This window comes from Pseudophryne corroboree, chromosome 1 (assembly GCF_028390025.1).
Source record: "Pseudophryne corroboree isolate aPseCor3 chromosome 1, aPseCor3.hap2, whole genome shotgun sequence".
NCBI lineage: Eukaryota > Metazoa > Chordata > Amphibia > Anura > Myobatrachidae > Pseudophryne > Pseudophryne corroboree.
In genome coordinates, this window is record NC_086444.1 from 416,780,964 (window position 1) to 416,806,034 (window position 25,071).

A 25,071-nucleotide genomic window follows, 5' to 3' on the forward strand; every position below is an offset into this window, starting at 1 on the left:
CGGCAGACAGCGTCCCCTTTTTACACATTACGGCAGACAGCGTCCCCTTTTTACACATTACAGCACAGTCCCCCTTTTTACACATTACGGTAGACAGCATCCTCCCTTTTACACATTACGGCAGACAGCATCCCCCCTTTCACACAGTCCCCCTTTTACACGTTACGGCAGGCAGTCCCACTTTTACACATTACGGCAGACAGTCCCCTTTTTACACAATACGGCAGACAGTCCCCCTTTTTACACATTACGGCAGACAGCGCCCAACCTTTTACACATTAGGTAGACTAGATAGATAGATAGATGGATAGATAGATAAATAGATAGATAGATAGAATCTATCTATCTATCCATCTATCTATCTATCTATTTATCTATCTATCTATCTGGCTCAGGCAGTCAGGCTTCTCTGTGCTGACAGCTCCGGAGGCAGGGGAGAAGGAGGAGGAGGGAGGAGGACTTGGGAGCCGCAGCAGCGCACTGTAATTGGTAGCGGTGCCACATGCAGCTGTCCCTCTCCTTCCACATAGGCTGGCCGCCGCTGTGAATGCTGGGATGAGGGAAGCGCATCCCAGCATTCACAGCGGCGGCGGACAGCCTATGTGGAAGGAGAAGAACAGCTGCAGTGGCGCCACTACCAATTACATAGCACTACTGCTACTTCCTCCCCCTCCCTCCTTTTCCTTCTCTGCTGCCTCCGGAGCTGCTCCTCTCCTCTTCCGACTCATATAGGCGGCTTGTAATGAGTCAATTTGGGCAACTGCGCTGTGTGCCAGGCATACCTGGCACACATGTAGTTACGGCTCTGTGCTGTGCTATCACAGTTAACCCCAATAAGTGTAGGCTAGCCCTGAAGCTTCTTCTATCGTTGGAAGCATCCCACTTATGTTTCTCCCCCTACCACGTTGTTTAGCGTATGATGTGGGAGCTGGGAGCTGTGTCCTCTCCTCCTGGGACTGAAAATGTAGTGCTTGGCTTTGTCAATTACACTCCCAGTGAAATTCTGAGACTTATATAGACCATGACTACACAGTTCTGCATCTAATAATAATAATAATAATAATAATAATAATAATAATTTTATTTATATAGCGCTATTTCTTCAAAAGTACTCAAGACACGTAACAGATAGAAAAATAATACAGTACAGAAACATAATGCAGTACAGGAACAATAATATACAGAAAAGCTTTCATGAAATACAGAGAGTATGGTGATACTAGAACATGGAGAAACTTTACAACAAGGTATAACAAGATCCTCACAGATCACTACAAGTGCAGGGCATTCATTAAGATTTTCAGAACCAACACACTTTTTTTTTTTTTACATTATTATTACTGTATTTAACAATTTATTGAAGACCAATAACCAAAGTAAGATTACAGAATGACATTTACAAATAGTTCAGCAACTGACCACCACACTTTGTTTTATTAATGTGTGACAAGTATAGACTTCTGTAAACTTTTGTGTACAAATTATTATAAATAAAACCAAACAAACAAAAAACGTAAATGATACAAAATTGATGCAACCACTTGGTCTGTATGCCTGAGACTACAGCAGTTCTAGAAATCCTCACTCTGGCCTCTACGCTAACGTTACAGATGACAAAGACATAACATTGAATGCGTTGGTTAAAGGGCTATGGAACATTGGTCTACTTGAAGACGCAGAATCTGAAGTATGGCAGTCCGGATTTGTCACCTGACTTCAGGTTTTATGCTTTTAGCATCATCTCCTTGTTTACCAGTGACCAGTTTTTGTTGTAATATTTTATCAAGCTGTATTATTTGTATATAATAAAAATATCTAAATAAATCTTGCTCCTGACAATGTATTTCGTATATTTCCTCGCACCTCCCTAATCCCTTATGGGGCATGAGAAAATAAAGTGGTCAGGAGATAAGGGAAAAACCTCAGAGACACTGAAAGAAACCATTATGGACATGTCTCCACGCTTTTCAGTGTGAGTTGGGTACGCCCACTTTCTGTTCTGTTCCACCACCAAATACACAGGTGAAGTCTTCCTCTCTCATGTTGGGGGTTAAGGAACCGTGATTAAAGATACCTTTATATGTGTCCAACCACCTATCTACGTGAGTACAGTACGACCATCTAGAATCATCATAAAGGTGATGAAACACAATCATGAAAGCCTAATCACAATTGGGGATTCATACATTTTGTGACATACTACACATTGGTCCTCTCTTTTTCTCTTCTTACCCCTATCTTGAGTAAAACTGGTCAGAGAAAAATAATCTGTGTAACCTCAGATTTACTTATGAACTGGTTCCAAATCCTTTGTTATCGTTGTATTTGGACTTTCAAGGACTCATAACTGTGGATTTAATGTTGTGTACTAACGTACACACCCATTGTCATATGGTATCAGCATTGTTATATAATTTTTGTATGTTCCATTATATATTGCGTTGTGTCAGCACCTGATATATACATTGCTAGGGATTAATTTAATATAATAATGTCTTCACTGTAGTAGGCAGTGCGCAGAAGTGGCTTTTTTGTCTTGATTTCCTATACCCTGTTTTTGGGGGGTGGATAACCCTCCATTTATAATTCCTCACTGCAGCAGCCAGGGTGCGCAACCGTTCTTTATACGTTTTCTCCACAATGGGTACAGTAGGTGGTTGATTGAATCATTTTTCCTTCAAATCTGACATTAGACCAAAAAGTGGTAAAGTTGGAAGACACATGAAACAGGTTGATTTGGATATTTTCAGGCAGTGAGGACATCCACTATAGAGAGAGGGGGGAAGGAGGGGGGGTCTGTTGGAGACATTTGTCAGGAGCTTCAGTCACCAACACAGTTGAACTTGTAAGTGTTTTGTGAGCAGTGGTGCGTAGCCACGTAACTGGCATGGTCAGATCACATGCAACCGCGCTGCCTCAATGTGTCCCCCAGTTTTTGACGAGGAGATCCTGTCCTACAGATGTGCAGGATATATTTAAATATTTTAAACAGTACTTGTTAAACTATATTAAATTAAAAAAAATTATGAATGAATTTAAAAGGAAAAAATGTCAGTTAAGTAGTTAAAGTGACATCAGCATATAACTACGAGGAAACACATTATCAGCAAAGGGAAACAACCTTTGTGACAACAGTGCATTCAATCAGGGCACAAGCCAGGACAGATGAACGGCAGCAGATGAAGTGATTGCAAATTGTGGGGAGGATTGGTTAGGGTGCAGTCATATCCTATAAGACAAGGTCACTGTAAATTGCTACTAAATGGTCCTTACCGATCATCATTTTCCCATGCTGCAGGCATTCTCTTCTGACAGGACTTTCTTTTTATCCCCAATTACCTGTATATAATAATATACTGACTGGACCATTCTTAGGCACTTGAAACTTTGTTTCTATATCTGCTCATTTGGTCCTTTGTGACATGTTCATGTTTCATTTTGAGATCTATATACGAATACAACCACAGATTCATTCTAAGTAGATGTTCCAGTTTTGTGAAACCATTTAATGACAGGGCCTGGATTTAAATATACCAAGAGGCAAGCCAGGAAAAGGAGAGGAGACTTGGTGGGGGGAATGAGGGAATCGCAGAGTAGGAGATAGAAGGGGGAGAAATAGGATCCAGGCACAGAATGAGACTGTGCATTTAAAAACTGCGCACAAAAGACATGAATTGTATCCATGTCACAGTAAAAAATATAAAAAAGTGCAGTGGGAGGAGGAAAAGAGAGGGAGAGGGAAAGGGGACTGAAGGAGAAGGAGAGCAAAATAAATGAGGGAGGAAGATAGAGTGAGGCAGCTAGGAAGTGAAGAGAGGAGGGGAAGGAAGAGAGGGTAGGTAAGGGAAGGAGGAGAGTGTGTAAGGGAGGGGGATGCTATTGCAGTGATTTAAAAACTTAATTGTTTGGGATTTCTAAGCCGGTGCAAGGCAAGTAGGCAGAGTCTGTACAGGCTTCTTTTCTCCTTTCTCCCTGCAGCGTGGGGGGCACATTCTGTGAAAGTCAGGAGAGGCAGGGGGGAGTGAGACTTCTCACTTAGGGGCAGTCTGGAGGCCGGATTTGTCCTTAGTGACTTTTTGAGTTGGGTTTATCGAGGATCACCAGACAATTTTCCCACTAAGCAGTTGGACGCACGCTGACTCTCACCTGTACTCATGGAGGGGGCATCAGTAGCTAACCTTTAAGTCTTTCAAAACTATTTTTCTGGACTTTGCCTTGAAGAACACAAAGTGCAGTCCCCTGTGTGGATGAATCATGAGGTTATCAGTGCCCTGCTACTCTAGTTGGCATATTCTGCTCTACCTCTGTGCCCTGCTGGACAAAGGTTGTTGCACATGGACATCTGGCACTCAATACCGATATTCACCAGCACTGCAAGTCAAAACCAGGGAATCCCTCACAACCCCCAGAAGGTAAACAGGGACATTGTGATTAATATATAGCTGAAGTTCAGTGTTCATCACTGTTTAGCATGATGATGACAAAGTACTAATTACTGTACCCTTCTTTAACCTCATGCACCCTTAATAGCTTTTTTTTCTTTCTGCATATTTCAGTCGCAGACTGCTGGAATTTTAACATTGACCTTGAGTGAATTATACATGTTTCAGGTTCAGCTACATTGTGGGGGACAGGTCAGTGGTTTATTAATACAGAAATAGATAAAGAGGAAGAACTTTCAGTTTGCCACAAGAACTAACAACAGAATTGCAGTTTGTGAGCGGCTAGATTACATGTAATCTCATTCATATAGTAGTTTTCATTTTTTTTTGCTGTGGAAAAATGTGTTTCTGCTTGCCTGCCCCTCTGGCTGCATGGGAGTTTAACAGATGCAGTTTTCAAAGGTTATTTTAGGATTAAGGAATTGCTATATATTCAGGCAATTTAGGGCCCCCAGTAGCTGACGAGAAATTGTAACGTAACCCTTTCACTACTAGAGACAATTGCAGTGGTCATAACATTTTTCACATGGCAAAGGACTAAAACTGTTGGCTGCTGTCAGGATGGGAGTCGGTCCAGCTGCAGAGAGACCCCCCTGTGTTATACGCCAGCAGGGAGGGGTTTAATGGGTCATTCAGGGTTGACAACTCACAGCATTTTATGCAAATGTCTCTTACACCATTTACAACACCACTTCATAGGTTGTAAATTGTGAATTAACCCATTACTTTTTATAGTAAAAATTCACCCTTTTAGTTTTTTAGGAATGTTACTATCTGTGGAACAAATTGCTTCGTCCATTGAGGCTGGAGAGAAAGATTTCCGGGTGAATAACTGTGACATGGGGATATTGGAGAGGGAACACTAACAATTTATATGAGAAAATCAACAGAGGAAAAGCAGAGATAAACAAAATGTCAACAGAGCAGGCCCCTCAGTGCGTATTGTGCTGCAATTCCAGCATTCTTCCTGATACATCGCTTTTTACACTGCAATTGGAGATCTTTCTCAGCACTGGAGTGTTTTGCTGTCCTGGTATTCTGTACCAGACAATATGCTCTTCACTGATAGATACATACCCCGTACCCTCTATCATGACCCGTTCCATTAGATACAAAACGGTCTGCCCCTGGTCTTCTCCCTCATTTTATGATTGCAGTCTCCTGTGTTGAATTAGTTCATTGATGAGAAAGGTGTTTTAACACAGGTGACAACAATCATAAAATAAGAGGGAAGTCCAGGAGCAGAACATTTTGTATGCATACCCATGACCCCTTCCACCAGGTACAAAATGCTCTGCTCCTAGACTTCCTGATGATGTATGATTGCAGTCACCTGTGTGGAAACACCTTCCTCGACAATTCATCATTTCAGCACAGGTGACTGCAATCCTACTAATTGGGAAGTCCAGGAGCAGAGCATTTTCTACCTGATGGAAGGGGTCATGTTGGAGGGTATGTAGTTACTTCTTGACTGACATTGAATGACTGTCGATCATAACATGGTCGACCATTAGTACCGGAACCAATCTGGAACAGGTGGTAAGTATAAAATAGTACAGCAGTGTAGGATGAGACAACCTAACAGTCTGTAAAGTGATAGACCCCTGAAATTGCCTGCAATTGTACTTTCAACAAAATCAGTGTAACTGCATGTTAAACATAGAAATAAACGTGCCAGTTCAATGTCAGTCAAGAAGTAACTACATACCCTCCAACATGACGGTTCCGGTATGAATGGTCGACCATGTTATGATCGACAGTCATTAGGTCGACCACTATTGGTCTACATTGACAAGGTCGACATGGACAAATGGTCGACACATGAAAAGGTTGACATGAGTTTATTAACTTTTTTGTGTCGTTTTCTGCGTAAAGTGACGGGGAACCCCAATTAGTGCACCGCATCCACTCGCATGGCTCGCTTCGCTTGCCATGCTTCGGACAAGGTGCCTCGCTCTGCTACCGCTGCGCCCGGCAGAGATTACCGTTCCCAATCGTAGTCCACGTGGATCGTAAAATATGGAAAAGTTCCCCAAAAGAGAAAAAATGTGACAAACTCATGTCGACCTTTCATGTGTCGACCTTTTCACGTGTCGACAACGTGTCCATGTCGAACATGTCAATGTCGACCAATAGTGGTCGACCTAATGACTGTCGACCATAACATGGTCGACCAGCCAAACGGATACCTTTCCAGATTGTTTTCTCTTGATGTTCTATCTCTGACAGCATCTGAATTTTTATATTTTTGCTTAGTTAGTAATATTATTATTTTGTTTTATTTGTGTGACACCATGATCGTCCAAATCTCTGTACAACCAGTTTCAGAGCCTAATTTTTGCTAGAATACAACTGTCATGCATTCTATAAAGTGTGGAACTTACTATTTTTTTTTCAAAGCTACCCACTATGCCATATTGATCACTAGAAGGAGATTGTATTATTCTATTTGTTTTAGAATGTAATTTCTCACCATTCAAACATACGGGGGGAGATGTACTAAGCCTGAAAAGTGATAAATATCACTGTGAAAAAAGAACCAGCCAATCGGCTATTAACTGCCATGTCACAGGCTGTGTTTGAAAAATGACAGTTAGGAGCCGATTGGCTGGTGCTTTATCACAGTGATATTTATCACTTTTCAAGCTTAGTACATCTGGCCCACGGTATGTATTACCGGCGGACAGGATGCCGGCTGTACATATCCAGACAGTGACATCCCGCTCGCCAGAATGACGGCAGCGGGGCGAGCGCTAAGAGTCCCCTTGCGGCCTCACTGCGTTTTCAATGCTGTGGGCTCGGTGGCTCGCTGCTCTCCCCACAGGATCTATTCCCACTCTATGGGTGTCGTGGGAAATGGGAAATAGTCCTGGTGCGCCGGGATTCCGGCTTCCGGCATTGTCGACTGTCGGGATTTTGGCATAGGTATTCTGAACGCCGGGATCCTGAAAGCTGGCAAATTGACTGTATCCCCATACTACAGTACATTGGGGGTCATTCCGAGTTGATCGCACGCTGCTGATTTTTGCTGCGCTGCGATCAGGTCTCTATGTACCACAATGCGCACGCGCGTCGTACGGGTACAATGCGGATCGTTGCTGAGCTATGGTTTTAACAAAGAATCCATACGCACAGCCGATCGCAAGAAGATTGACAGAAAGAGGGCGTTTATGGGTGTCAACTGACCGTTTTCTGGGAGTGGTAGGGAAAACGCAGGCGTGTCCGGGCGTTAGGAGGGCGGGTGTGTGACGTCAATTCCGGCACCAAAAAGATTGAAGTGATCGCAAGGGCTGAGTAAGTTCAGACCTACTCTGAAACTGCACAAAATGTTTTTGCAGAGCTCGGCTGCACAGGCATTCGCACACTTGCAAAGCGAAAATACACTCTCTCGTGGGCGGCGACTATGCGTTTGCACGGCTGCTAAAAACAGCTAGCAAGCGATCAAGTCGGAATGAGGGCCATTGTCACTGCAATCTCCCACTTACACAGGTTTTAGTGTTTTATAATGACTGAAGCCTGAGTTGGAGAAGTAAGCAAAGAGTTTTCATGAAAAACATAATAAATGACATTTTTATATTAGATTGCAGTAGCTGAGATTGATGTGTGTGCTTGTTACATGTAATACTTTCCTTGTCATCAAATATTGTTTCATATATACATATTATATATATATATATATATATATATATATATATATATATACAGTCTAATCGTGTAACTGAAATATTTAGTTACCATCTTACTTTAGGTCTGTCGCCTCATATCTGCCTATACACACCGTGCACACACACTAACACACACTGGCCCTCATTCCGAGTTGTTCGCTCGGTATTTTTCATCGCATCGCAGTGAAAATCCGCTTAGTACGCATGCGCAATGTTCGCACTGCGACTGCGCCAAGTAACTTTACTATGAAGAAAGTATTTTTACTCACGGCTTTTTCTTCGCTCCGGCGATCGTAATGTGATTGACAGGAAATGGGTGTTACTGGGCGGATACACGGCGTTTCAGGGGCGTGTGGCTGAAAACGCTACCGTTTCCGGAAAAAACGCAGGAGTGGCCGGGGAAACGGTGGGAGTGCCTGGGCGAACGCTGGGTGTGTTTGTGACGTCAACCAGGAACGACAAGCACTGAAATGATCGCACAGGCAGAGTAAGTCTGGAGCTACTCTGAAACTGCTAACTCGTTTGTAATCGCAATATTGCGCGTACGTCGGTCGCAATTTTAAGAAGCTAAGATTCACTCCCAGTAGGCGGCGGCTTAGCGTGTGTAACTCTGCTACATTCGCCTTGCGAGCGAACAACTCGGAATGAGGGCCTCTGTATCTGCAGGGGTCTCTGGCACACAGTTCTTTATGTTTACCCCTGAAGCTGTCTCAAACTTAGGCCCTCATTCCGAGTTGTTCGCTCGGTATTTTTCATCGCATCGCAGTGAAAATCCGCTTAGTACGCATGCGCAATGTTCGCACTGCGACTGCGCCAAGTAACTTTACTATGAAGAAAGTATTTTTACTCACGGCTTTTTCTTCGCTCCGGCGATCGTAATGTGATTGACAGGAAATGGGTGTTACTGGGCGGATACACGGCGTTTCAGGGGCGTGTGGCTGAAAACGCTACCGTTTCCGGAAAAAACGCAGGAGTGGCCGGGGAAACGGTGGGAGTGCCTGGGCGAACGCTGGGTGTGTTTGTGACGTCAACCAGGAACGACAAGCACTGAAATGATCGCACAGGCAGAGTAAGTCTGGAGCTACTCTGAAACTGCTAACTCGTTTGTAATCGCAATATTGCGCGTACGTCGGTCGCAATTTTAAGAAGCTAAGATTCACTCCCAGTAGGCGGCGGCTTAGCGTGTGTAACTCTGCTACATTCGCCTTGCGAGCGAACAACTCGGAATGAGGGCCTTAGTCTGTCTGTGACACTCCCTCTTACCTATGTGAGGTGCCTGGGGCAATAACTATGTAGCTGAGCAATCACAGTGACTCTACTACAGTATGTGTTTTATTGCATGTTCATCACATACTTGCCGACTTTTTGCCTAGCCTTTTCCAGAGATGCTGGAGGGTGAGGCCCAGGTTAGAGGTACAAAGGGGGCAGAGTTTCATTGACGTGAGTCACTGCAAATGATGTCACTGAGCCTGTGGAGGTTGGTCTACTCTCTCGGGAGTCCAGGAGGTAAATTTTGTGCTTTTCAAAGCTACAGCATCTTTAACAGTTATGTTCATAGGATGAGGGGAAATAATTTTAAATCCAAAACACGCCTGGTATTGTATTTAATATCATTGCCTCTATAGATCCATTGGCCAAAACAGCTGGAGACCTCCGTGAACTTAATTTCACTATCAATTCAACAATGTCTTGAAAAGGGCTATAAAACCATACAAACTGTAACTAACTAGCTCACTATCTACCCCATCTTTGTCTGATGGGGTAGATAGTGAGCAATCTATGTCTCTCTGCCCCTCCCCTTTAGAATGTAAGCTTTCATGAGCAAGACCCTCTTCCATCATGTGCTTTCCTTCTCTTACTTATCTCCTACACCATGCTCCTTACAATGGCACCTAGCCCTCAGTTTCGGCCATCCTGATGCTTATTTCAGTGTCATGTCCGTTTATGAAGAAATGTTTATATACCATGTACTTGTCTTACATTGTCTTGTACTGTAAGTCACTGTTCTTGTAATATTCATTTGCTTAAGTACTTTGTTAGGCTCTGCGGAACCTTTGTGGCACAATATAAATAAAGGATAATAATAATAATAATAATAATAATAATAATAATAATTATAAATACTTGTAAAGCCCAGCAAATTAAAATAGATATATAAAATTGCATTCAATATAAAAAATAAAAAGTACTTTGCAGTCTATATAGAAGGCATACTGTAGGATAAAACTATCCACAGAGAAACCTTTAAAATCTGAGACCATAAAACAGAGATGTTTAATAGAGAAACCACGGGACATAGCTATAGTGGGTGCAGGAGATGCCATTGCTATGGGGGTCAGAGGGCTAGAGGGCCCCAGACCTAGGTAATTGTTTATCAAGTTCCCGAGTCTGCTTGTTAAGCAGTTGGGTCCAGCCCTTTGCTCAGCCTCTAAAGGGGACTAGTCAGCACTAGCCCGAGATAAGGATTGTCACAGAAAGGGACAGTGGGGGTAATTCCAAGTTGATCGCAGCAGGATTTTTGATAGCAACTGGGCAAAACCATGTGCACTGCAGGGGAGGCAGATATAACATGTACAGAGAGAGTTAGATTTGGGTGTGGTGTGTTCAATCTGCAATCTAATTTGCAGTGTAAAAATAAAGCAGCCAGTATTTACCCTGCACAGAAACAATATAACCCACCCAAATCTAACTCTTTCTGCACATGTTATATCTGCCTCCCCTGCAGTGCACATGGTTTTGCCCAGTTGCTATCAAAAATCCTGCTGCGATCAACTTGGAATTACCCCCAGTGTGCTGAAATTAACAAAATCTCCTCCAAAAGTTTAATTTTCTGCATTAGGAAGTAGGAGATGGTTAGTCACTGACCCCTCTTCCTGTCTTTGCACTTACTATAAACTTCATTCTTCACTGAAAGCCTTGCCGACATGGGGATGCAGTGTAAGATTCAAAAGCTGCCATGGGCATGGAGAATTTGAAGCATCACCTTTGGCAAATAAGGTTAAAGGTACCCACACACTTGAACGACTGATCTGCGACTGACCGGACGCTGATTGGACGATGTAGCGTAAGATACATTACTTATCTCAGTGTCGTCTACTGATGTAGTTATGCTTAGTTACCCTGTACTTGTCCTATATTGTTTTCATCTGTGAGTCACTGTTTTCCTGTTTTGATTATGTGCATATGTACTCTGTAATTGGGTGCTGTGGAACCCTTGTGGTGCCATATAAATAAAGAATAATAATACATCGGATGCGAAAAACCACAAATGATTCAGTCAAAATTGATCGATATGACACCATATCTTCCCTTCAGAAGGGAAGATCAGAGGATGAGTCTCCCGAGAAGCGGGACCGTGCATCGGATTGTTATCGTTTAGGAACACTAAACGATATGCACTTTCCCGAACTATTTATAATTAAGATGCAACTAAATCGTTCCAAATCATTGTATTTCTGGGCACCTTTAGGTAAGAGGCTAATGGGAATAACAGATCTATTCATCATTCCTGTAACACAGAATATATCACTGATACGTCCTTGTTACATTTCTCCTCCAATAATTTCCACAGTCCCCATACTTTAGTATGGGGAAAGGGAAATTATTGCATTCATCAAGTTGTGGAAAAAATTTTTTTTCTGAATTTAGTAGTGTTACTACTATACGTTATTCTGAGATGGCATAAAGCACCCAAACTACTTCTCAAGCTACCTTTTAAACGGCTGCCTGTGTAGCAGAGGGATCTTTTCAGATCACTCCCCGCTGTCAGAGCCGGCCCTAACCAATATGATGCCCTAGGCAAGATTTTGGCTGGTGTCCCCTAGCACAGACACTAGTTCTGCCTGTATCCCTTTCCCAGCACCATCACCCCTCACCCATAGCAGTCCATATTTTAAATAGGAACAGTGTGCACATTCGGTGCGCAGCCCAAAACAGGCCATGTTCTTGCTGGGAAGGGACATGGCCACACAATAATACCCCCAGTTGAAATTATGCCACACAGTACTGCAGCTTTATTCACAACATATCATGCAATAGTGCCTCTTATTCACATTACATCACACAGTAGTACCACGTTACTCCTCGTAGTAGTGCCCCTTATTCACATTACACCACACCATATTGCTCTTTATTCACATTAGATCACACAGTAGTGCCCTTTCTATACATTACTCCACAAAGTAGCACACCTTATACACATAATGCCACACATTTAGTAATGCCTTTATACACATAATACACGTAATACCACACAATAATGCCCCTTACACATGGCACACATTATTAATGCCCTTATACACATAATGTCCCTTACACATACGCCACACATTATTAATGCCCTTATATGCAAAATGATACACATAATGCCCCTTACAAATATGCTGCACATTAGTAATGCATTTCGTATGCAGATAGAGCCGCAGTCACACACAGAATATAGGCATGCTGCATATAATTTTAATCAGCAGAAGCTGCTTGTGCCCCTAGGCATTCCAAATGCCTATGCCTAGGGCCGGCTCTGGCCGCTGTTTTCTCATACCTTTGGCGTCTCTCTGCTACAGCTCCCTCCCTCCTAGGCTCCCCACTACTGTCATCTTACTTCCTCTACTTAACTCCCCCCTCCCATCCAGGCTAGAGCAGCCGCTTATGTCCACACTGTCTGCGACAGAGAATGCGGGTAGGGAGAGGAGACACCAGAGTTGAGGATGCGGGTAGGGAGGGGAGACACTAGGGGTGAGGATGTGGGTAGGGAGAGGAGACACCTGGTGTGAGGATGCAGGTAGGGAGAGGAGATACCAGGCGTGAGGATGCGAGTAGGGAGAGGAGACACACACGGGGTTAGTATCAGACACCGTGGAAGAATTTGCGGAGAGGGAGAAGAGACACCGTAGGAGAATATGCATGTAGGGAGAGAAGACACCATAGAGAATGTAATGAAGATCTGGAGAAACACAGGAAGTATCCCACACTTCCGAAAAAGCTGTCTCTGCAGAAATCATACTGTAGCTTTTCGGAAGGGATAATTAAGTAAAGGAGGCGTGATGAATGCCTCTGATATTTACGTTGAACTCACTGCGAATTCAATCCTTAATTAACACAGCACCTATTTTTCTTATGATGATTCAGCCCCATCATCTCTTACCAAGTCTTCCTCATGGGGAGACATTATCAGTGAGTGGTGTATGTGTGTGTAATGGATATTATATAAAATTAAGAGGTGAGTGAGAAAGTTAAGAGGTGTAGTGAATTTTATAATCTGTACTAGGGCCAATGTAATTAGCATAATATGGACTGGAGAGCACTGTCATTTACATAATCTGAACTGAGGCATTGTAATTGCACAGTATAAACTGTGGGCAATACAGTGTGGCATAATATAACCTGTGAGCACTACAGTGTGGCATAAAATTAAGTGGGGCATTACCCTGTGGCATAAACTTAATTGGGGCATTACAGTATGACAAAATATGAACTGGGGACTTCTTAACATGACCTTGCAGAAAGTGTAGCATAATGTGTACCTGCAGCACTACAATGTGACGTATGGTGAACAGGGGGCACTGCAATGTGACATAATATATATATTAGAGATGAGCGGGTTCGGTTTCTCTGAATCCGAACCCGCACGAACTTCATGTTTTTTTTCACGGGTCCGAGCGACTCGGATCTTCCCGCCTTGCTCGGTTAACCCGAGCGCGCCCGAACGTCATCATGACGCTGTCGGATTCTCGCGAGGCTCGGATTCTATCGCGAGACTCGGATTCTATATAAGGAGCCGCGCGTCGCCGCCATTTTCACACGTGCATTGAGATTGATAGGGAGAGGACGTGGCTGGCGTCCTCTCCGTTTAGAATTAGAATAGATTAGAGAGACACTTGATTTACTAATTTTGGGGAGCATTAGGAGTACTCAGTAGTGTACAGTGCAGAGTTTTGCTGATAGTGACCAGTGACCACCACTTTTATTTATAATCCGTTCTCTGCCTGAAAAAAGCGATACACAGCACACAGTGACTCAGTCACATACCATATCTGTGTGCACTGCTCAGGCTCAGGCCAGTGTGCTGCATCATCTATTATCTATATATAATATTATATATATCTGTCTGACTGCTCAGCTCACACAGCTTATAATTGTGGGGGAGACTGGGGAGCACTACTGCAGTGCCAGTTATAGGTTATAGCAGGAGCCAGGAGTACATAATATAATCCGTTCTCTGCCTGAAAAAAGCGATACACAGCACACAGTGACTCAGTCACATACCATATCTGTGTGCACTGCTCAGGCTCAGGCCAGTGTGCTGCATCATCTATTATCTATATATAATATTATATATATCTGTCTGACTGCTCAGCTCACACAGCTTATAATTGTGGGGGAGACTGGGGAGCACTACTGCAGTGCCAGTTATAGGTTATAGCAGGAGCCAGGAGTACATAATATATTATATAGTGAGTGACCACCAGACACACAGTGCAGTTTATTTAATATATCCGTTCTCTGCCTGAAAAAAGCGATACACACAGTGACTCAGTCAGTCACATACCATATCTGTGTGCACTGCTCAGGCTCAGGCCAGTGTGCTGCATCATCTATATATATTATATATCTGTCTGACTGCTCAGCTCACACAGCTTATAATTGTGGGGGAGACTGGGGAGCACTACTGCAGTGCCAGTTATAGGTTATAGCAGGAGCCAGGAGTACATAATATTATATTAAAATTAAACAGTGCACACTTTTGCTGCAGGAGTGCCACTGCCAGTGTGACTAGTGACCAGTGACCTGACCACCAGTATATAATATTAGTAGTATACTATCTCTTTATCAACCAGTCTATATTAGCAGCAGACACAGTACAGTGCGGTAGTTCACGGCTGTGGCTACCTCTGTGTCGGCACTCGGCAGCCCGTCCATAATTGTATATACCACCTAACCGTGTTTTTTTTTTCTTTCTTTATACATACATACTAGTTACGAGTATACTATCTCTTTATCAACCAGTCTATATATTAGCAGCAGACACAGTACAGTGCGGTAGTTCACGGCTGTGGCTACCTCTGTGTCGGCACTCGGCAGCCCGTCCATAATTGTATATACCACCTAACCGTGGTTTTTTTTTCTTTCTTTATACATACATACTAGTTACGAGTATACTATCTCTTTATCAACCAGTCTATATATTAGCAGCAGACACAGTACAGTGCGGTAGTTCACGGCTGTGGCTACCTCTGTGTCGGCACTCGGCAGCCCGTCCATAATTGTATATACCACCTAACCGTGGTTTTTTTTTCTTTCTTTATACATACATACTAGTTACGAGTATACTATCTCTTTATCAACCAGTCTATATTAGCAGCAGACACAGTACAGTGCGGTAGTTCACGGCTGTGGCTACCTCTGTGTCGGCACTCGGCAGCCCGTCCATAATTGTATATACCACCTAACCGTGGTTTTTTTTTCTATCTTTATACATACATACTAGTTACGAGTATACTATCTCTTTATCAACCAGTCTATATATTAGCAGCAGACACAGTACAGTGCGGTAGTTCACGACTGTGGCTACCTCTGTGTCGGCACTCGGCAGCCCGTCCATAATTGTATACTAGTATCCAATCCATCCATCTCCATTGTTTACCTGAGGTGCCTTTTAGTTGTGCCTATTAAAATATGGAGAACAAAAATGTTGAGGTTCCAAAATTAGGGAAAGATCAAGATCCACTTCCACCTCGTGCTGAAGCTGCTGCCACTAGTCATGGCCGAGACGATGAAATGCCAGCAACGTCGTCTGCCAAGGCCGATGCCCAATGTCATAGTACAGAGCATGTCAAATCCAAAACACCAAATATCAGTAAAAAAAGGACTCCAAAACCTAAAATAAAATTGTCGGAGGAGAAGCGTAAACTTGCCAATATGCCATTTACCACACGGAGTGGCAAGGAACGGCTGAGGCCCTGGCCTATGTTCATGGCTAGTGGTTCAGCTTCACATGAGGATGGAAGCACTCAGCCTCTCGCTAGAAAAATGAAAAGACTCAAGCTGGCAAAAGCAGCACAGCAAAGAACTGTGCATTCTTCGAAATCCCAAATCCACAAGGAGAGTCCAATTGTGTCGGTTGCGATGCCTGACCTTCCCAACACTGGACGTGAAGAGCATGCGCCTTCCACCATTTGCACGCCCCCTGCAAGTGCTGGAAGGAGCACCCGCAGTCCAGTTCCTGATAGTCAGATTGAAGATGTCAGTGTTGAAGTACACCAGGATGAGGAGGATATGGGTGTTGCTGGCGCTGGGGAGGAAATTGACCAGGAGGATTCTGATGGTGAGGTGGTTTGTTTAAGTCAGGCACCCGGGGAGACACCTGTTGTCCGTGGGAGGAATATGGCCGTTGACATGCCAGGTGAAAATACCAAAAAAATCAGCTCTTCGGTGTGGAGGTATTTCACCAGAAATGCGGACAACAGGTGTCAAGCCGTGTGTTCCCTTTGTCAAGCTGTAATAAGTAGGGGTAAGGACGTTAACCACCTCGGAACATCCTCCCTTATACGTCACCTGCAGCGCATTCATAATAAGTCAGTGACAAGTTCAAAAACTTTGGGTGACAGCGGAAGCAGTCCACTGACCAGTAAATCCCTTCCTCTTGTAACCAAGCTCACACAAACCACCCCACCAACTCCCTCAGTGTCAATTTCCTCCTTCCCCAGGAATGCCAATAGTCCTGCAGGCCATGTCACTGGCAATTCTGACGAGTCCTCTCCTGCCTGGGATTCCTCCGATGCATCCTTGCGTGTAACGCCTACTGCTGCTGGCGCTGCTGTTGTTGCCGCTGGGAGTCGATGGTCATCCCAGAGGGGAAGTCGTAAGCCCACTTGTACTACTTCCAGTAAGCAATTGACTGTTCAACAGTCCTTTGCGAGGAAGATGAAATATCACAGCAGTCATCCTACTGCAAAGCGGATAACTGAGTCCTTGACAACTATGTTGGTGTTAGACGTGCGTCCGGTATCCGCCGTTAGTTCACAGGGAACTAGACAATTTATTGAGGCAGTGTGCCCCCGTTACCAAATACCATCTAGGTTCCACTTCTCTAGGCAGGCGATACCGAGAATGTACACGGACGTCAGAAAAAGACTCACCAGTGTCCTAAAAAATGCAGTTGTACCCAATGTCCACTTAACCACGGACATGTGGACAAGTGGAGCAGGGCAGGGTCAGGACTATATGACTGTGACAGCCCACTGGGTAGATGTATGGACTCCCGCCGCAAGAACAGCAGCGGCGGCACCAGTAGCAGCATCTCGCAAACGCCAACTCTTTCCTATGCAGGCTACGCTTTGTATCACCGCTTTCCAGAATACGCACACAGCTGAAAACCTCTTACGGCAACTGAGGAAGATCATCGCGGAATGGCTTACCCCAATTGGACTCTCCTGTGGATTTGTGGCATCGGACAACGCCAGCAATATTGTGTGTGCATTAAATATGGGCAAATTCCAGCACGTCCCATGTTTTGCACATACCTTGAATTTGGTGGTGCAGAATTTTTTAAAAAACGACAGGGGCATGCAAGAGATGCTGTCGGTGGCCAGAAAAATTGCGGGACACTTTCGGCGTACAGGCACCACGTACAGAAGACTGGAGCACCACCAAAAACTACTGAACCTGCCCTGCCATCATCTGAAGCAAGAAGTGGTAACGAGGTGGCATTCAACCCTCTATATGCTTCAGAGGTTGGAGGAGCAGCAAAAGGCCATTCAAGCCTATACAATTGAGCACGATATAGTAGGTGGAATGCACCTGTCTCAAGTGCAGTGGAGAATGATTTCAACGTTGTGCAAGGTTCTGATGCCCTTTGAACTTGCCACACGTGAAGTCAGTTCAGACACTGCCAGCCTGAGTCAGGTCATTCCCCTCATCAGGCTTTTGCAGAAGAAGCTGGAGGCATTGAAGAAGGAGCTAAAAGGGATCGATTCCGCTAGGCATGTGGGACTTGTGGATGCAGCCCTTAATTCGCTTAACAAGGATTCACGGGTGGTCAATCTGTTGAAATCAGAGCACTACATTTTGGCCACCGTGCTCGATCCTAGATTTAAAGCCTACCTTGGATCTCTCTTTCCGGCAGACACAGGTCTGCTGGGGTTGAAAGACCTGCTGGTGACAAAATTGTCAAGTCAAGCGGAACGCGACCTGTCAACATCTCCTCCTTCACATTCTCCCGCAACTGGGGGTGCGAGGAAAAGGCTCAGAATTCCGAGCCCACCCGCTGGCGGTGATGCAGGGCAGTCTGGAGCGACTGCTGATGCTGACATCTGGTCCGGACTGAAGGACCTGACAACGATTACGGACATGTCGTCTACTGTCACTGCATATGATTCTCTCAACATTGATAGAATGGTGGAGGATTATATGAGTGACCGCATCCAAGTAGGCACGTCACACAGTCCGTACTTATACTGGCAGGAAAAAGAGGCAATTTGGAGGCCCTTGCACAAACTGGCTTTATTCTACCTAAGTTGCCCTCCCACAAGTGTGTACTCCGAAAGAGTGTTTAGTGCCGCCGCTCACCTTGTCAGCAATCGGCGTACGAGGTTACATCCAGAAAATGTGGAGAAGATGATGTTCATTAAAATGAATTATAATCAATTCCTCCGCGGAGACATTGACCAGCAGCAATTGCCTCCACAAAGTACACAGGGAGCTGAGATGGTGGATTCCAGTGGGGACGAATTGATAATCTGTGAGGAGGGGGATGTACACGGTGATATATCGGAGGGTGAAGATGAGGTGGACATCTTGCCTCTGTAGAGCCAGTTTGTGCAAGGAGAGATTAATTGCTTCTTTTTTGGGGGGGGTCCAAACCAACCCGTCATATCAGTCACAGTCGTGTGGCAGACCCTGTCACTGAAATGATGGGTTGGTTAAAGTGTGCATGTCCTGTTTTGTTTATACAACATAAGGGTGGGTGGGAGGGCCCAAGGACAATTCCATCTTGCACCTCTTTTTTCTTTTCTTTTTCTTTGCATCATGTGCTGATTGGGGAGGGTTTTTTGGAAGGGACATCCTGCGTGACACTGCAGTGCCACTCCTAGATGGGCCCGGTGTTTGTGTCGGCCACTAGGGTCGCTAATCTTACTCACACAGTCAGCTACCTCATTGCGCCTCTTTTTTTCTTTGCGTCATGTGCTGTTTGGGGAGGGTTTTTTGGAAGGGACATCCTGCGTGACACTGCAGTGCCACTCCTAGATGGGCCCGGTGTTTGTGTCGGCCACTAGGGTCGCTAATCTTACTCACACAGTCAGCTACCTCATTGCGCCTCTTTTTTTCTTTGCGTCATGTGCTGTTTGGGGAGGGTTTTTTGGAAGGGCCATCCTGCGTGACACTGCAGTGCCACTCCTAGATGGGCCCGGTGTTTGTGTCGGCCACTAGGGTCGCTAATCTTACTCACACAGCTACCTCATTGCACCTCTTTTTTTCTTTGCGTCATGTGCTGTTTGGGGAGGGTTTTTTGGAAGGGCCATCCTGCGTGACACTGCAGTGCCACTCCTAGATGGGCCCGGTGTTTGTGTCGGCCACTAGGGTCGCTAATCTTACTCACACAGCTACCTCATTGCGCCTCTTTTTTTCTTTGCGTCATGTGCTGTTTGGGGAGGGTTTTTTGGAAGGGACATCCTGCGTGACACTGCAGTGCCACTCCTAGATGGGCCCGGTGTTTGTGTCGGCCACTAGGGTCGCTTATCTTACTCACACAGCGACCTCGGTGCAAATTTTAGGACTAAAAATAATATTGTGAGGTGTGAGGTATTCAGAATAGACTGAAAATGAGTGTAAATTATGGTTTTTGAGGTTAATAATACTTTGGGATCAAAATGACCCCCAAATTCTATGATTTAAGCTGTTTTTTAGTGTTTTTGGAAAAAAACACCCGAATCCGACAAAAAAAATTCGGTGAGGTTTTGCCAAAACGCGTTCGAACCCAAAACACGGCCGTGGAACCGAACCCAAAACCAAAACACAAAACCCGAAAAATTTCAGGCGCTCATCTCTAATATGGGGTGTAAAATTAACTAGGACACTACTATGGGGCATAAAATTAACTAGGGCATTACTATGGGGCATTAAAATGAACAACTGCTATGGAAAGAGGTGTCTCTCTAGAAGCAATGGGGCAGGGGCCTCTTCAAAATGTTACTATGGTGCAGGAAAGAAAACATTTAATACAGACTCATTAGAATGATGCCAGGTTACTTTGCTTATGATGTAAATTATTTTATGGGGCAAAAATTGTATCTGATTATATCTAAGTGTAATTATTGTACCTCACTTCTCTGTATTGTAGGAACTGGTGCTCTGTACCCATCAGTCGGACAGTGTCCTGCCAAGTTCAGAATGGCACTTTCCTGCAGAGAGTGTACCAGAATTGTCACTGGGCATCAGGCTGCTCTGGGGGAAGGTGAGTCTACAGAGCCTGATAGGATTACTCGGTGTCAATGTTACTCTTTCTCCATCTCTGTTTTGTTTCTTATAGTTGTGTCTTTGTCTTATACACAACATATAGTCATATGATTGTCTGTGCCCATGTATGTCTCATGCAGTCTTTACTTAGTTTCCTGAATTTCTTTCAGTTACAGGACAGTTGTCCGACCAACTTATAGACTCAGCTATAAGTCGGTGACTGCATTGGAATGGAGATGCTGCCCAGGATACAGAGGAACTAACTGTGAGGAGGGTAAGAAATGTAATGAGCTTTTCTATGCCAGGGGCACTTTGTAGAAAGGTAACAAAGAAATAAGAAAGAACTAACAAAAGAATAAGGGGCTCCTGGAGTCAGTGGTGTTGAGAGAGGGGGTACAGATTACCCAGGCCCGGGTATGCCAGGGGGCCGAGGCCAGAGCACACCAGTAGCCATTTTTTTGGTGGGATATTTTTCTTTATTATAAATCAGTGGGCGGGCGGGCGGGCGTGTGAACGTTAGTTCGGGCCGCCGGGAGGAGGGATGTATGTGTGTGTCACCTAGCTGTTTGTCCCTTGTCGTGGATGTCCCTCACAGCTACTTCCAGCCGCCGCACCGTTGCTAGGATCTTGCTAATATCATCATCTCGCGAGTCAATCTCTGCAGCAGGCTCTGGATGGCCTCTTCAGAATCAGCAAGCTCCAGGAAGTGGGCAGGGACTGGGAGGGGCAGGCATGCAGCTGGCTGGGCGTGGCCAGTGGGTTTAAGAAGTGGAGCAGATCAGCGCAGTTGTAAGAATAAGCAGCAGAGCTGGTCACCTGGTCGAGAGCTAGTCTGCGACACTGTGAGCTCAGAACTGTGACTGTGAGGGACAGACACAACAGTGTGTCTTACAAATTCTATATAAATATTCTATAATACATGCATCCATACATTACTATTACAGTATATATATATATATATATATATATATAGAGAGAGAGAGAGAGAGAGAGAGAGAGAGAGAGAAACGATACCGGGCGGCACTCCTAGGAATTTTCAATGACGTAGACAACACACAGCAAGTTTTGCATCAACGTTTCAGGCGCTTTTTATTAGCACCTTTCGTCAGGACAAAGCTACATTAACAGACACAAACCTTTATAGTAGTCAGTGTATCATACACCTCCCGGCGTCGCCCTGCACTTCCGGGTATGGGCGTCACTGCATCACATTGCGTATCTCAGACGGCCGCCGGAGGGGGCGGGAGCAACGTCCATGGTGATCACTCACCAATGTACTGAGTAGCTTCAACGTAGTAAGTCTCTATACCAATATTCCGCACAAAGAAGGGATCAATGCAATTATGAGCCGTTTGGAGGGAAATCCCCTGAACTTATATGGCAGTACACCTGGACTTATACGGCTGCACCATGCAGGGAAGAGACAGAAGAGCTGCTGAAGGAGAGGGACCCATCATTTACACACCCAGACTATCCTTCCTGTGTGAGCCTGCTATCAACATGGAGGGACTGACAACATCCAGGACCCAAGAGCTGCAAAGAGGAGGAGGTGAGATCCTTGGGGGTAATTCCAAGTTGATCGCAGCAGGATTTTTGATAGCAATTGGGCAAAACCATGTGCACTGCAGGGGGGGGGGCAGATATAACATGTGCAGAAAGAGTTAGATTTGGGTGGGTTATTTTATTTCTGTGCAGGGTAAATACTGGCTGCTTTATCTTTACACTGCAAATTAGATTGCAGATTGAACACACCCCACCCAAATCTAACTCTCTCTCTCCACATGTTATATCTTGTTCCTTATTCTAATTTATTCTCATTGAATGAGTCCCTTCCACTCCCATCCTAACCATTTCTTCCCACCACTACTCCCATCCTTGCCCCCTTCTATTACTTCCAGCCTGCCCCCCTGCTCTCCACCACTACTATGCCCAGTCTGCCCCCCTCTGCTCTATTGCTACTCCCATCCTGCCCCCTGCTTCCCCCTTCTATTACACCCAGCCTGCCCCTGCTCTCCAACACTACTACCCCAGTCTGCCCCCCCCCGCTCTGCACTACTACTTCTGCTCCATGCTGCCCCCCCTTCTATTACTCCCAGCCTACCCCCTACTATTCACCACTACAACTTCCAGTCTGCCCTCCCCCCACCACTATTACTCACATCCCGCCCCTAAATGTAGCGACGTTAGCCTGAAGTCACAGAAGCATCTGCAGCGAAAGATGCAAGGAGGCCCGCAACTGCATCAACCTTTGAATCAGATTCTGTAAGGAGGGATCTCACTCCCAACAGACCCCACCCCCCTACAAACTCCGCCTCCATTTTGGCTGCTTCCATAAGTTTCCTGGGCTGCTTTTACATCCCAATCCGCCCCTGGCAGCACAGGACACCACCACTGGACTTATGGCAGCACAGGACACCACCACTACACTGGACTTAAACTGCAGCAGCACTGGACTTATGGCAGCGCAGGACACCACCACTGGACTTATGGCAGCACAGGACACCACCACTGGACTTATGGCAGCACAAGACACCACCACTGGACTGATGCAGCACAACACAGCACCACTGCACTGGACATATACAGCAGCACTGGACTTATGGCAGCACAGGACACCACCACTGGACTGATGCAGCACAACACAGCACCACTGCACTGGACATATACAGCAGCATTGGACTTATGGCAGCACAGGACACCACCACTGGACTGATGCAGCACAAGACAGCACCACTGCACTGGACATATACAGCAGCACTGGACTTATGGCAGCACAGGACACACCACTGTGACTGGACTGATGCAGCACAAGACACCACCACTGGACTGATGCAGCACAAAACAGCACTGGAATGACACATAAGAGCAGGTCTCCATACCACTTTCCCGCACAGACAGACAATGAGTAGACCCGTCCTCTCGCTACACTCTCCAGGACTGGAGTGAAAATGTCAGCGAAGCGCGGCTCCTTATATGGAATCCAAAACCTGCGAGAATCCGACAGCGGGATGATGAGGTATTGCCTCGTTCTGGTTTCCGAGTCTGGCGGGAAGTCCCGTTATTTTGTCATTAGCAGAGCAGCAGTGGATAGACGCTACAATGTCTATTCACGGGAGACAGAGGGGCTGGGGGCATGCCAGCAGCTCACAGAGCGCTGGCCATGCCCCCATAGTGACGAATTCAGGAGGCGTGGCTTGTGGACGCATCATCCCACTAAGCTGCACACCCTTTTCCCAAGGCCACGCCTGAGCCGGAGTGCCGCTTACACCTTCCTCAATGTTGGGAGGTATGTATGTATATATAGAAATAGGTAAATACTGTATACATACTGTGGCCACACCCACTCTAGGGGGGGGGGAGGAAGTTGTTGTAACAGGGCCCAGGATTTCTCTTGGCAGCCCTGCCTGGAGTTGGACACGTTTTGTGCCAAGAAACAAGTATAAAAGGTGCCTGAAAAAAAGCTTGCAGCGATGGACAAATCTCAATAGTCCAGCTCTGCAAGAGAACCAGTTTCACCAGTTTATGCCATGAGAGATCAGAGGCATATGCGCCTTGTTGATGCCAGGAGACACCAGTATTCTATGTGCAAGGGGCGGCCCCCTCCTCTCCAGCGGTGCAGTAGACTTTGGCTTTGTACCGGAGACTACTGTGCATATGCAGGTTTCCGGGAAGATGGAGCCACGGCTTTTTCCTGGGGACATCTCTACTGCGCACACGCAAATCTCTGGTAAAATGGCAAGTGCCCATTTTCCCAGTGACTTCTGTAGCCACACTAGGCCGATGGAGCGGTAAGTATAATTATTTGGGTTCAGGCTGTGTGGTGTGTGGGCACACCCTGCACCCATTACAGATATGCCAGTGCTATGAAGGAGGTAAGAATGAAAACTTTGCATGCATTGATAATTTCTCTGACGTCCTAGTGGATGCTGGGAACTCCGTAAGGACCATGGGGAATAGCGGCTCCGCAGGAGACTGGGCACAAAAGTAAAGCTTTAGGACTACCTGGTGTGCACTGGCTCCTCCCCCTATGACCCTCCTCCAAGCCTCAGTTAGATTTTTGTGCCCGGCCGAGAAGGGTGCATTCTAGGAGGCTCTCCTGAGTTTCTTAGTAAAAGTTTAGTTTTAGGTTTTTTATTTTCAGTCAGACCTGCTGGCAACAGGCTCACTGCATCGAGGGACTAAGGGGAGAAGAAGTGAACCTGCCTGCTTGCAGCCAGCTTGGGCTTCTTGGCTACTGGACACCATTAGCTCCAGAGGGACCGAACACAGGCCCAGCCTCGGAGTCCGGTCCCAGAGCCGCGCCGCCGGCCCCCTTACAGAGCCAGAAGCAAGAAGAGGTCCGGAAAATCGGCGACAGAAGACATCAGTCTTCACCAAGGTAGCGCACAGCACTGCAGCTGTGCGCCATTGCTCCTCAGGCACACTTAACACTCCGGTCACTGAGGGTGCAGGGCGCTGGGGGGGGGGCGCCCTGAGCAGCAATAGAAACACCTTGGCTGGCGAAAATACAT

General features: G+C 45.6%; 1 protein-coding gene across 6 annotated transcripts in view; it reads left to right on the forward strand.

Moving 5' to 3' along the window:
- The first annotated feature begins 3,798 nt into the window (after positions 1–3,798).
- The window catches only part of EMID1 (EMI domain containing 1), a 190,611-nt gene continuing 169,338 nt past the window's right edge, over positions 3,799–25,071 (forward strand). For 3 of the 6 annotated variants that reach the window (XM_063913324.1, XM_063913326.1, XM_063913328.1), the window contains exons 1-3: positions 3,802–4,412; positions 20,445–20,558; positions 20,731–20,834. In XM_063913324.1, the coding sequence (XP_063769394.1) occupies positions 4,255–4,412; positions 20,445–20,558; positions 20,731–20,834 (376 nt within the window). In that variant the 5' untranslated portion in view covers positions 3,802–4,254. Of the gene's footprint in view, positions 4,413–20,444; positions 20,559–20,730; positions 20,835–25,071 lie in introns of all 6 variants that reach the window. The other 3 variants (XM_063913327.1, XM_063913329.1, XM_063913325.1) reach the window with 2 other exon arrangements.